A 10115-nucleotide genomic window follows, 5' to 3' on the forward strand; every position below is an offset into this window, starting at 1 on the left:
GTTTTTAACTGTCAGAGTCACATACCTGGAACCCTTTGGGAGAAAAAATAAATAAATACCTGGATTCAGTTACAAAGTTCAGAGTTTGTGGAAGAAAAGGTTCTTTTTTTTGTGGAAAGATCTCAGATTTGAATCGCGCTGTTTGGAATTTTGTGGACAACCCCGAACGGTGGTAAATGAGCGGCATTTAGGAATAATTTTTTTGCTTCGGGTTTGCACATAAGGAGTTAGGGTATTTCGTTAATGCCTAGCTTGTTTACAATTGTTAGTGTTAGAAATATTTTACTGATAATTTTCTTGAACGTTGCCGGATGAAAACATGATCACATTTGATTAACCTACAACATTCTGAACCTAACGTCTTTAACCCAGTGAATAAAAGTTGTATTTACTATTTTTATCTGATAAAGAAAGAGGCGCTCTTTAGTAAACCACTACACCTTAATTTTTCCATGACAGAAGAGTGACTTGCACCAACTTTCTGCTCCATCCTTGATTTTGGCGACCCTCTCTCATCCAGCTCCATTGCTTCTTAATATGCTGCTACAACTTGTCTGCTTTCACTGACGAGTTATTAGGCGACTTCAGTGGTCGCTTTCGTCCGCTGTTACACACCTGTAGTCACTCACCACAGGATTATGCCCAGGTACCCGACAATTAACTTATTTTCGTAGATTATCTACTGATAACCTAATTGCTTTCTACTCTGTGTCTGTGTCTGTGTAGTAATTTCTAAATTAGGCCCTTCTTGCGAGTCGCAAACAAAGTATTCCTGTGCGTTTTCTTTTTCTAACGCTAGATGGCTTTATTCATAGCCTTTGATCATTTTCAACTGTCAAATTAGTTATGTGTCCACCAGATGGCGGAGACGCGGAGTGTCGTTTCGTTTCGTTAGACTGACGCCATTTTTCGTTAGACTGACGCCATTTTCATTCATGTCTTGTCTATGATAGCACGGCACGAGGACGAAGCACGTGAAGCAAAACTTCGTAGTCTGTGGCGAAACCATTAATAATTTATTACCAGAATCTTTCCGCATTAAACTTAAAATCAAGTGTCGAAAGAGTGTTTAAAAAAATCTGTGTTTCAAGAAACATCTTGTCTTTATGCGAACATGTATCAAGGTAATATATTTCTTAGATTTACTATAACACGTTGTCACGACTTTCACGAATTACTAAATCAAAGTAGACCGTCGTAGGTCGTTGGGGTTTTGTGCATTAATTTTCATTTTTCTTACTTTTCAGCTGGTAAATACATAGTTTTGATGGAATAGTTTTAAAATTAAAATTTAGACCTACTTTTTCCTGTTTTTTTTGTGTCTGTTATATTCTCTGCTGGGTAAATGAATAGTTTAATCAGTTGATTTGTGAATCATTGTGCTGATTCATCTAAACCTATTTTTGACAACAATTTGTTTTCTAGACTTCACAGTTGACCGCAATGGTTATGTAAATGTCTACATTGATGGTGCCTGCCCTGGAAATGGTAATCAGGGTGCAAGAGGTGGTATTGGTGTGTGGTTTGGAAATAACCATCCATTGTAAGTAGCAGAAAATGTTGTGGAATATAATTATAATATGGCTAATTGTTAATATATTATAATGCAGGAATGTAAGTGAACCATTAAGAAGACATGAATTTATTCATACAAATCCTACCAATCAGGTGGCTGAAATAAAAGCTGCCATCAGAGCATGTGAACTCTTGAGAAATTATGGTACACAGCAGCTAATGTTTTGGTTTTTCTTGAATTTGTGTTTACAATTATTAATTGGGCAGGTGCCCGACGTGTTGTCATCTTCACCGATTCTCAATACTTGATCGATTCAATAACCGATTGGATTTTCACATGGCAGAGTAATGGCTGGCGGACCTTCCAAGGTCAACCTGTCGTACACAAAGCATTGTATCAAGAGCTTCTTTATTTGACTCGAGATTTCGATTGTGTTGAATGGGTATCATATCTTGTTTAGAAAAGTCAGTAGATAGTAAAGTAAATTCATTTTATTCTAATTTTTTTAGTCTCATGTTCCTTCGCACTACAACAAGGCCGACTCCTTGGCTAAAATAGGGGCTGAAAGCTATTAAAATGAAGTTTTCAATGCGACATACTTTCTCAATTAATTTGGTTATCTTACATCAGAGGACTCCCCATGCAAATAATCTTTAAAATTTTTTGTTCTGTTGTAGGGGAATTCAATTTTGGTTTTATTTAATTCATTTGAATAATAATGTGTGTTACATTTCTTCTTTTGTTCATTGAAACTAGAATTTGGATATAAAATGTTATGTTATGCTATGCATATTGTTTGGTTTCAGAATTTTATTTTTGTGAAGTTACACAAGAAATCGTCAGTTCATGCTGTAGCACTGCTGTCGTCTGCATCCGTTTTTTTTTTTCATCTGTATCTTGATAGTAATTTAAATTTTTTAAATTAAGGTTTATCATCCAGATGGAATCTGAGCTTCTTCATTGCTGAACAATGCTCATGTTGCTTGCAGCCAGTTGGTGAAAGGTGTACAGGCCAATTGAGCTGATGAAGTCGGTGGTGCTGGTATTCTACTGTTCTATTGCAGGTTGCAGCAGCTTGTCGTTACTGTCTGCGTGTTTGAAATTGATGTTTCCGTGAGTCTTACTTCACTGTTAAGTCGTTCTCTAGATTTTGAAGCCTTCATTAGATCAAATTCTTTACGTTGTCACTCCAGAGGTTGCGGTGCTCACTACAACGATTATTCATTTAAGACGATCTAAAATTGACTAATTTGAGGTAATGATTGTTGTCGCAACAAGCTTATTTGGAAATTATCGACTTCTAAAGAATTCTCCTTTCAGGTTAATCCTTCGGCGCCGTTCTATAGACTTGATCCATTTGGTGAAACAGAGAAAACATTGCTGAAATTCAATTGTAGATGTTGGCATTTCTTTTCTGTGGCACCGTTTCCCGAACTAACCAACGCCCGCCAGTGGTCACTCACCCGCTGTTGTAACCAGGAGGACCCGGGTGCGACCATACATGTTATTCCGCTGCGACACACCTGTAGTCACTCACGGGATTGTGCCCAGGTACCCGCAAATTAATTAATTTTTTGTTATTATCTACTGATAACCTACTAGCTTTAAACTCTGTTTAATAATTCTTAAATTTAGGTCTTTCTTGTGAGTCGCAAACGAAGTGTTGCGAGTGTACGAGAGGAATGAAAAAGCTGCTTCAAGTCACTTTCTCGTCTTAAGGGCCCACTAGAGACTTTGGAACTAGGGGTTAACATCTGGAATAAAAATCAGATTGAATGAGAAATCTGTATAATTGGTCCATCCATTAAATTGGCCTAGTAAGCTGAAGTTCTGATGGATTTGGTATTTGAATTGTTTTCATTAATGTCAGGCTTGCTGGCTAGGATACTGAAGAGAATATCTGGTGGCCAGATTTGCCGATTGTTGTGGCGTAGTGGAAGTAAGCTAGCCCCTTAATCTAACTTGATCTATGTTCTAGTCTTCTTGGTTCCCCCTTCCCTGTTTAGTTGAAGTGTGGGTTTGTAAAATTAAAGCCGTCATTATTAAATTCAATTACTATATTATCGTTCAGAAAATGCATCTATGTGCTCATATCACAACCTTAATATAAACTCGCACATTAAACAAATCTATAGAAGAATCTTTTGTAAAAAACCATGTTTCATAAAACAGAGCAACAGTTGAAAAGCCAATATATATTTTGTGCAAGTAACATAGGTTAGGTTGTTGTATATTTTTTACCTGCCCCAGATCTATCTCACCAGTAGCTTTTAGGAAGGAATCTATTTAGTAGGGCTTTTAGCTCAGACAACCTGTCGCATTCCAATGCTGCTCTTCAAATATCAATGGCCATCGTAAGCTACCGAAAAAAAAAAGAAATATTTATCACGAGTAAGACAAAGTGCAGAATTACAGGAATAAAGCTAAAGGGGTGATACAGGTGATTATTAATTTAATTAGATGTCCAGTTCCTAGAGTGAGGATCGAATGAGCAGTTACATAATGTTGTCAGATAGGGTAGTGTGGAAAGAATTCTTCATCTTCACCATCATTTTGAGATTTACTTAACATTTGCTCTTGCCTTGTAGTATGCTACGGCGAATAGAAATGCATTCTGAATAACTGGCGGGTTTACCTAACCAACTGGGTGTTTTCCTTTCAGCAATCCACTGTCCAAGCACTGTTGCCCAGGTGCAGAAACGTCTGGAATCAGGAATCACTTCAGACAAGGCACATGAAAATCACTGCCTTGTCTTCAGGTGTAGAAGTTGGACTGGTGAAGTTGTGTGGTTGTTGAAGTGCGTTTGATGTCAGCTGGGGTCGTTACCGACTTCGCAACCAGATACTGTGCTATTTGCAATCAGAATCAGAATGATCAGTTTAGGTAAGTCACGTTTACTAGACATTTCCATGTAAACTTTCGCTCTACCGCTAATGTCGCACTGCCCAATGTCGGATGTTACGTTTGCTTCTGTGTCTTTAGGCTACTTCTTTTATTTTTCAGTTGAGTTTTACGGTGCAAATTTAGCCACGGTTTGATTTTGAAAGGGATGAGGTATTTCCACGCCATTCGACCAGGCTTAATCGAAAGTGAACAATTCTAAGGCATGTAAGTGAATCGTTAGAGTTTTTACTTTTCGAAAGATACATTTTAAATCTACTTTAATTCATTTTTTGAAAGCATGCCGAAGATCTGTTGCCTTTCTCCACGTGATCGCTGCCGTGTCATGAAGATGCTTCTTTGAGAGGTTCTCTACTATATTGCAAGACAAAGATGAGAAAAGGAAATCTAAGTTGGTTATAATGTACTTTAAATAAGATCAATCAAGTAGGTTAATATATTGCTTACATTTTAGTCTACGTATGTGTGCTAAAGAGTCGTACACTCGTACGTTACTTTAGAATGTTTAAAATTAAATTTGGTATATTTTCAACATGTTCAAATTGATGCAGTTTTTATTTATCATTTTTCAATTACCATTTCAGAGTTCAAGCTGCAGACGTGCCGGCCAGTTTGCATGTCCTTCACGGCTTCACGCTTGAAGGTCACGGTGAATATTACGTGTAAAACTGTCAATGCCGTGGTGTAGAGGTTGGGTGAGAAAGGTACGTGTTTCATCATTGGGGCCGTTCACATATGACGTCACGGACTTTTTGACGATTTTACACCCCCCCTCCCCCCTTTGTCACAATTCATCACAGTAGGTATACCCCCCCTCTAATATGACGTCACAAAGTCAGATACCCCCCTCCCTTTTTAAAAATTGTTTGAGCCACTAAAAATTCTTTATTTTCTGTATTTTCTGTAGTTTTTAATACAGAACACAATGTTGTTCATTATTTTCTTAATTGGTCAAGCAAACGAGGTGCTGACAATCACTTTGCTCTAACGATCCAAAAAACTAAAAGAAATTTAGGAAGTTGCCAACATATCCCACTTGGTGGCGCTTGTGTAGTGCCTTGTGACGTCCCACTGTGAATACCCCCCCTACCCCCCCTCGTCACTATTCGTCATACAAGGTGAACCCCCCTCCCCCCCCCTCGGCCCGTGACGTCATATGTGAACGGCCCCATTATTAAGCAGGTATAATAGCCGCAAGGTTCAGCCATTTGATATTCATCATTTTGATATTGGTTTTTGTAGACCCATCCCCAGCAACGCTAACCTAAAGAAGGAAAGGCCAGTTTGCATTTCCTTCATGCTCGAAGGTCACGGAGATTCATTACGTAAAACGTATCATACGACGGCGGAGAGGTTGGGTGAGAAAGGTACGTGTTTCATCATTATCAAACAGGTACAATACCCGCAAGGCTTAAGAGGTGAGGGTGATAAAAAAATCGTATAAAAAGGAGAGAGAAAACGCTAGAGACATCAGTCGAGTGAGCATCTCCGACACGGCAACAACTGCAGCGCACAATCTGTCACCATCTGCCTTCTTCACCGTATTGCCAGTTTGCATCCATGGGTAAATATTCTGTCTCTACATGGAGTTTTCTATTAATGACAATTATTTTCTGTTTGTTAATATGTAAATATTATTGAATATTTATGTTTGAATTGGTTTACTGTCTAGTTAATAAGGCGTCGTATGCTGTTGGGTGTTGTATCGTTGATTGGTGGGTCGACCACTGGTGTACTGATGTCTCCTGGATATGGCGGATACCAAACCGCAACACCGCCGCCTTACTACCCAAAAGCAACTTACGCAACGACCAGTTCCTGCACCGAGGTCTTCAAGTACTACACCACTAAAGCACCGGAGTTTTATACCACAACTTATGCTGCCCCGAGGCACTACACTGAAGCCCTGAAGTATTACTCTGCCCTGAGTTACTACACAATCTAGGCGATGGAGTGCTACATGATTACGTATGCTGCCCATCCTACTACACCGAGGCATCCAAGTATTACTCTGTTCTCATATTTTTACTGCGCCTATTTTCCTAAGTACTACTCTGTTCCCAGGTGCTACACCGAGGCTCCCGATGATTACTCCACCGAAGCGGCAAAGTACTTCTCTGCCCTGATCTACACAACCACAACTGAGGCGGTCAAGTATTACGCAGTCCCGAGTTGCTACCCAAAAGCTTTCGTGCCACGTTGAACAGAAATACTACACTGATGCTCCAGTCTACTACACTGATGCTCCAGTCTACTACACCACGACCTACGCTACACCTAGCTACAACACGGCAGCTCCCAAGTACTACACCGAAGAAGCCGCCTATTACACAACTACCTACGCTGCCTAGTTTACTACATCGAGGAATGTAAGTATTACCCTGCTGAAGAATTGGAAGTCATCTATGGTGTCGTGCTCCTGTTGGGTGTTGTATCGTTGATGGCTGGGTCGACTGCTGGTGTAGCGATTTCTCCTTGGTAAGGCGGAAACCAAACCGCAACGCCGCCGCCTTACTACATAACTTGCGCAACGACTAATTCCTGCACCGAGGCCTTCAAGTACTACACCACTAAAGCACCGGAGTTTTATACTATAACTAACGGTGCATCGAGCCACTACACTGTCGCCCTGAAGTATTACTTTGCCCTGAGTTACTACACCATCTAGGCGATGGAGTACTACATGACTACGTATGCTGCTCATCTTACTACGCCGAGACTTCTAAGTATTACTCTGTTCTCATCTACTTACCGCACCTATTTTCCTAAATACTACTCTGTTCCCAGGTGCTACACCAAGGCTCCCGCTGATTACTCCACCAAAATGGACGAGTACTACACCGAAGCGGCAAAGTACTTCTCTGCCCCGATCTACACAACCACAACTGAGGCGGCCAAGTATTACGCAGTCCCGACTTACAACACAGAAGCTGCTCTTTCGTGCTACGTTGAAAGAAATACTACACTGATGCTCCAGTCTACTACACCACGACCTACAGTACACCTAGCTACAACACCGAAGCCTCAAGTACTACACCGAAGAAGCCGCCTTATACAACTACGTACGCTGCCTAGTTTACTACATCCAGAAATTTAAGTATTACCCTGCTCCAAACTACTACCAAACTGAAGTTCATATGTATTATATCAACAAATATCTCGACTATGTCACCACTACTTCCGCTGCTCCGACCTTTAAACCGAAGTTCTGAAGTATTTCTCTGGATGTGTTGAAAGATTGCTGGAATACAAAATTGATTGATAAGTTACAAGTGCATGTCTGTATTTTCTCCTCAAGTATCTTTCCTGCTGCTGATAATTGCATGATATGAATAAATATTTCTGAGTGCTATGTAAACTTACAGATAATTGATCTTGCAAAATACAACTCATTTTCTACATTTCAATAATATTCAAACTTTCTTTTTATAAATAATTTTCTATCATTAAAATTTAAAAGTCGAACAACCAATATTTTTAAAAAGTCCACACCCCCATTATTTCTGCTAAGTCCAGACTTTTGTTTTTGAAAAAAAATTTAAAAAAATTCCTCTTACGAAGTTTTAAAAATTTTATAGCGAAAAGAATTAATACGAATATTTTATTTCATACAAAATTTATTTTCATAATATTCACATACATACATTTATTTTTCCTATGGCCCCCAGGAGGGGGGGCCTGTCGCTTTCTCTACCGCGATAATAACATGATGCAAGTTATATGCAAGTTATTATTTGTTTGGCGCAGAGCTTGTTTTATCTAGCAGTTCTCGACTGTGTCAAACCTGATATTGATCAGGTTGCCTCAGTCGTATACTGCATGATTGAATGAAAACTCAAAAGACAACAGATAAAACAAATTCATGGCATGGATGAAAACAACAACACACAAATTTGTAAGTCAGGAACCCAGATGGAACAGCTCAGCTACAACAGCACAGCAACTTCTGGATTACACTGCAACCACATGCTGCATACAACGGTTCAATCTGGCTTCAGCACACCTTTCACCATTTGGCTGCAACAAGGTAACCACCAGCATTAAAGAAGTGTTTGTTATACCTGTTTAAGAAAAGAAAATTATTTTCGAGAACACAACTGTGTACACATGCATACTCATTATAACAAAAGAATACAATGAGTAAAAGAAAACTATGCAGTCCAACAGAATAACTTTGATATCTGATTCAAAATTTCTATAGTAGCGGAGCAAATTGGTCTACTCTCTAGTCATGTTAACTAAATCTGCAGTACTTTTGTAAGACATTTGATCGAAATAATTACTTTTTGATGTTGCATGGGATGAGACGTACGCCTAAGAACAGACAGCGAGACACACGAGGCACGCCATTTCGGAAATGTACAGGCACTTCCAACTTCCAAGTCTGAGTTGAATGATTTGGCCAATTGGTTTCTTCTTGCTAAATCACCTGTAAATTTTCACATAAACATTTTACATTCAATAACAAATTTAAAAATAGGAAATTAATAACAAATACCTTTTAATTTTCATCGTGAGAAACGTCAATCACAACCAACAACCTGCTGCGTCTTGGAACAAAGAGTGAAGACACTCGCGTCATCTGGTGGACATCATTTCAGCCACCTATTGACAGCCATTAGATTCCTGTTTCAAATGACTGAACGCAACGGCTTGATTGCATTCCTTCGAGACAGCACGCAGCAGCTCAATTTAAGTCAATATGACATGCCTTTCGGCTTTCACTAGCTGGCACGAAATTAATCAAATGAGCATGAATGGCCATCGAAACCTACAGAAGAAAAGAAAGATTTATCACAGGTAAGGTTAAGTGCAGAATGACAGGAATAAAGCTAAAATGGTGATACAGGTGGTTATTCATTTAATTAGATACCCAATCAGAGTGAGGATCGAATGAGCCAGGAACATGCTGTTGTTGTAAGATAGGGTAGTGTGTGGAAAGGATTTTTCATCTTCACCATCATTTGTGATTGACTTAATGTTTGCTGTTGCCTTGTAGTATGTAGCCTAGTAGTGTCCAAAATGAATAAAAACCCATTCTGAATAACTGACAGGTTTACCTTATACCAACTGGGTGTTTCCCCTTTCAGGTTTCAGCAATCCACTGTCCAGCACTTTTGCCCAGAAGGTGCTGAAACGTCTGGAATCAGACAACATAAATGGATATCATTTCACCAAGAATCTTGTATCCAAGTTCCTTTAACAGTGTGAAAGCCATGGTATATTATTAGCTATATGGTGAAAGCCATGAATCTCTTTTTACTTCTAATTTTTTTTCTTTGCTCATTGGGGCCTTGGCTTTACTAATCACAAAGCACAACAAAACAGAGAGAACTAGACAAACCTAAAACTTTCTGTGTGGCAATTATAATTTTAGAAATTATTTACAATTTTTGCCAGCAATAGAAAATCGGATTTTGTCACTTAACACCAGATTGAGCAATATAATAGAAATTTACCTTTAAAGGTGGATATTTGCACGGATATTTGCACAAGAAATCCCTGGAACCGGAATCAATAGAGAATGAACGAAAAAAAAAGTATCAAGATCGATTCTCAGTTTACTGAACACGCGGTCTGTCCTCTGCTGAATCTTGGAACTACTATCGAAAGAAATAATTTCGTCTGCTCTGCGGGGCAGATTTTGTAGGGAATGTGGCAATGCCGTAAGCTCATTTGATTTAGGCAAAAAAACAA

At 39.1% G+C, this 10115-nt stretch overlaps 1 protein-coding gene and 3 long non-coding RNA genes across 7 annotated transcripts; 2 read left to right on the forward strand and 2 right to left on the reverse strand.

Annotated features, from left to right (window-relative positions):
• Nucleotides 1-900: 900 nt before the first annotated feature.
• LOC124311470 (ribonuclease H1-like) lies at nt 901-2373 on the forward strand. Its single transcript, XM_046775978.1, has 5 exons — nt 901-1124; nt 1426-1543; nt 1611-1720; nt 1783-1958; nt 2026-2373. Exons 1-5 carry the CDS (start codon nt 1115-1117, stop codon nt 2089-2091), a joined length of 480 nt encoding a protein of 159 aa, XP_046631934.1. The 5' UTR covers nt 901-1114; the 3' UTR covers nt 2092-2373.
• A 325-nt stretch (nt 2374-2698) lies between these two features.
• On the forward strand, nt 2699-4790 carry LOC124311633. 2 transcript variants are annotated; one of them, XR_006910053.1, is made up of 6 exons: nt 2699-2771; nt 2837-3067; nt 3152-3455; nt 4179-4400; nt 4521-4625; nt 4698-4790. It is a non-coding gene; the product is annotated as an uncharacterized LOC124311633 (long non-coding RNA). The 2 variants fall into 2 exon arrangements; XR_006910052.1 differs by lacking the exons at nt 4179-4400; nt 4521-4625; nt 4698-4790 and having other exon boundaries at nt 3152-3568.
• Nucleotides 4716-4959, reverse strand: LOC124311764. The gene is made up of 2 exons (XR_006910214.1): nt 4866-4959; nt 4716-4772 (listed from the first exon to the last, which is right to left on the reverse strand). It is a non-coding gene; the product is annotated as an uncharacterized LOC124311764 (long non-coding RNA).
• Nucleotides 4960-8004: 3045 nt separating this feature from the next.
• On the reverse strand, nt 8005-10015 carry LOC124311585. Of its 3 annotated transcripts, none has more exons than XR_006909942.1 (6): nt 9878-10015; nt 9479-9558; nt 9292-9425; nt 8917-9189; nt 8702-8847; nt 8005-8479 (listed from the first exon to the last, which is right to left on the reverse strand). It is a non-coding gene; the product is annotated as an uncharacterized LOC124311585 (long non-coding RNA). The 3 variants fall into 3 exon arrangements; XR_006909941.1 differs by having other exon boundaries at nt 9486-9615; nt 9878-10005; XR_006909940.1 differs by having other exon boundaries at nt 9479-9615; nt 9878-10005.
• Between the last annotated feature and the right edge of the window lie 100 nt (nt 10016-10115).

This window comes from Daphnia pulicaria, chromosome 8 (assembly GCF_021234035.1).
Source record: "Daphnia pulicaria isolate SC F1-1A chromosome 8, SC_F0-13Bv2, whole genome shotgun sequence".
NCBI classification, from domain to species: Eukaryota; Metazoa; Arthropoda; class Branchiopoda; order Diplostraca; family Daphniidae; genus Daphnia; species Daphnia pulicaria.